The sequence below is a fragment of the Anoplophora glabripennis genome, unplaced genomic scaffold (assembly GCF_000390285.2).
Source record: "Anoplophora glabripennis isolate ALB-LARVAE unplaced genomic scaffold, Agla_2.0 scaffold1300, whole genome shotgun sequence".
Classification (NCBI taxonomy): Eukaryota; Metazoa; Arthropoda; class Insecta; order Coleoptera; family Cerambycidae; genus Anoplophora; species Anoplophora glabripennis.
This window is the reverse complement of record NW_019417373.1, coordinates 83,378-86,608: the sequence shown is the minus strand read 5'-3', so window position 1 is coordinate 86,608 and position 3,231 is coordinate 83,378. Positions and strand designations below refer to the sequence as shown.

General features: G+C 29.9%; 1 protein-coding gene across 1 annotated transcript; it reads left to right on the top strand.

Moving 5' to 3' along the window:
- Nucleotides 1-75: 75 nt before the first annotated feature.
- On the top strand, nt 76-1,210 carry LOC108915644 (THO complex subunit 7 homolog). The gene is made up of 2 exons (XM_018721736.1): nt 76-116; nt 411-1,210. Exons 1-2 carry the CDS (start codon nt 107-109, stop codon nt 1,031-1,033), a joined length of 633 nt encoding a protein of 210 aa, XP_018577252.1. The 5' UTR covers nt 76-106; the 3' UTR covers nt 1,034-1,210.
- The last annotated feature ends 2,021 nt before the right edge of the window (nt 1,211-3,231 follow it).

Below are 3,231 nucleotides of genomic sequence, written 5' to 3'. Positions count from 1 at the left end.
CCTCACTTTCTTATTAACATTTTAAGTGTAATTTTTTAATTTCTGTGCTATTGATTTTACGTTTGTTTTTTAAGTAAACCATTTATATAAATATTTATAAGTAAACATGTCAGATGGTACGTATTTTTCATAATTTGGTTTTCAAGTGTTAAAATAATATTTTGTCCCATTTATGGTTGGTTTATAAAAAAGAATTAGTCCTAACTTAGCCGTAACTTAACCTTAATCTTAGTCCTAAAAAGTTAAATGTACATTATGTAATGTATTGGTTTATAAAAATCTTAACCTTGCCCTAATTCTATACATTACATTTTGTACATTTAACTTTTTAGGACAGATTAAGGTTAAGTTACGGCTAAGTTAGGACTAATTCTTTTTTATAAACCAACCATTATTCTCTCAAATTTTAGAGGAAGTAATCAAAAGGAGGTTGATATTCGATGGAGATGGCACGGGTGACGACAGACGCTTTAACTTAATGTTGAAAATGATAGCAAAGTGGGTTAATACTTCAGAAGAATCTAGAGAAGAGAGTCGCCAGATGTATGATAAAATTTTAGCCCAACTGAACCTAGTTGAACATTCTCGTAGACGTTCAGAATTGGTGACAAAATCAAATGATGACCAATTAATGAAATACCAAGAGTTATATGCTGATTATGAGCAAAAAATTAACGACATAAAGGATGAGATAGCAAATCAAAGGTTTGAGTTAGAGAAAGCAAAGATAATTAAACAAAACAGAATTCAATATGACTTATTGGCAAGAGCGATTGTGGCTGAACCTCCTAGAACAGAAATGAATAAACAGCTCGTATGTTTGCAGAAGGACCTGAAAGATCTAGGTGAAGAAAAAAAGAGATTGGTTCAAAAATTAGATAAGAGAAAGAAGCAGTTCCATGTTCTGTCTACATCTGCTAACCAGTTAAGAATGTATCTGGATGAAGAAGATGAGAAAGAGGATTGTGAGATTAACACGTCTCTTGATGAAGTTACAGCTAATAGCCCTGGACCAGAACCCATGTCTGAATAAATATCGATAATATTGTTTAAACGTTTATGTGTATACACATTATAACTAAAAGTAATTTTAAGGACATTTTTCAAGTAAATTGTTTTTATATCGTACATCGCAAATTATTATTGATGGGATAATTATTATATAAATTTAGTATTTTCTTGTGTACTAGTGTAAGTTATTTATATATCATTTCTACATTAATTTTCAAAATAATTATATATATAATAAATTTATATTTTAATTTATTGTTTCATTATCCAATTCATTTCTTTAGAAAAAGAATATTAGTTTTGCAATTTAATGAAATGGCATTTAACATCTAAATTATTAGTATTTTTACAATTAACGAGTATGGGTTTTAAGCAAGCATGTAATTAAATAAACTTTTCCATATCCATGTTTAAATTAAATGGTACGATACACATAAAATGGGTAGGTACAAAATTAAATATAAAAAAATGCATATGTAAGATCCATAAAGGATGCACACCACCTCTGGATAATATTTGGTTAAGATTTTGTTTAATGTGCATTCTCAGTAAAAATTGTTTATTAATATTCAAGGTAGTTGTATGCAATTGTTCACTGTTAATTGGTTCAGATTCATCACAGTCCAAGAAATGTAATCTCCGCAGCCAATCCAAGATTGTGGTCATTAGATTTTGTGATAATTTCAACTACAGATTCCTTGTCACAAATGTAGTTATAGTTTGTAAATTCACTTCTAGGTTCAATACACATCTAGTAAATTAGCGTGGATATCAGAGTGACGGGTTGTGAAAATTAAAGTGGTGATATTTTGATAATGAAGTATGGTGTGGGACTCATACTTTTTTGAGGGGATGATTTCTAGAGAACATTTGTGATAAAAATATTTCAAATGAAATTTGCGAAACAAAAAATTAAGAAACACCTAAATAGGTGTTTACCTAAATATAGACACAAATGTGTCTATATGTTCATTATGAAAAAAAATATATTTTGCAAATATATGTACAATCCTTTTCAAGATCTTTAGACCACCCTTATTTTATTTTTTTATTTTGCAAACATTGTTTGAAACTTTTTAGTTGTAAAAGTTCTCTATATGTGCCTAAGAAATTTCCTAAAAAATGGTACAGATCCCATACTTCATTCTCAAAATATTACCACATTAATGATGCACACCGAAGTATACATATTTCCATGTACATGAACTTACCTTTTCATGTAGAGCATGGTATGTAATTATTACATTACAATTTTCTTGAGGAGTAAAAGTTGCCATTGTTATGCTTTTGCATCACATAAAACTTTGTATTTGTTTGCTTGCCGAGTCATTAAATTAAAACGTTGAGTGAGAAATAGTATTTCTCACTCAAATAATGTTTCTCACTCAACTATTAAACTAACTACAAAAGAAATGGGAATATTAAGGACACACACATTACATGAGAGGCTCTGTGATCTTATCTATTGTCTGGCCACTATAAAATATAAAATAAAGGCCGCCTCATAGGCGTAACGTTGGGAATTAAGATACAAAAAAAATGAATTAATGTGATCTAAAACTAAATCTAAACTAGTCTACCTTTATAGTCCTGTATATTAATGCCCAGTTAGTTTAGAAATGCATGTTACACTCTTACAAGAAGAGATGATGTCCCTAGGTACAGTAAATTTTCATTGAAAACATTCAGATATTTCTAGGTTTTCTAGGTAGGTTTAAAAATGTTTCCTGTCCTAAGTAAAAAGTGCACCAAATAGGGAACATTTTTATTTATGGTTTTCTTTAGTAAAAAATTATTTTGTTCAGTTAAAATAAAAAAATACATTTTTTGGAAAATACGCGAAATTTTTGAAATTCTGATTGGATTAAGTAATATTACACAAAATCAGTAAATATAAATGTTTTGGACAAATTATGTATTAAGGCCCGGTACTTTAAGTCTTGGTTAAGACGATGTGACAAGCTTTCAGTGCGAGATGCGGATGTCTCACAAAAAGTCACCGTCCGGGTAACAGCAGTGGAGAAAAGTGTACACCAGGGGTCCTGATTAGAAAAGAAACCACTTTTTCCAATAGATGTACTTCCATTTATTTAAAGAAAATAAATAAATACATTCACCACTGACAATGATGGTCGGTACTAACATTCTATGAAACTTTGTAAAATGGAAAACTAAGCTTCCCTCGATTTGGCGTTCAACTCAGGTTGACGGCTATTCGGG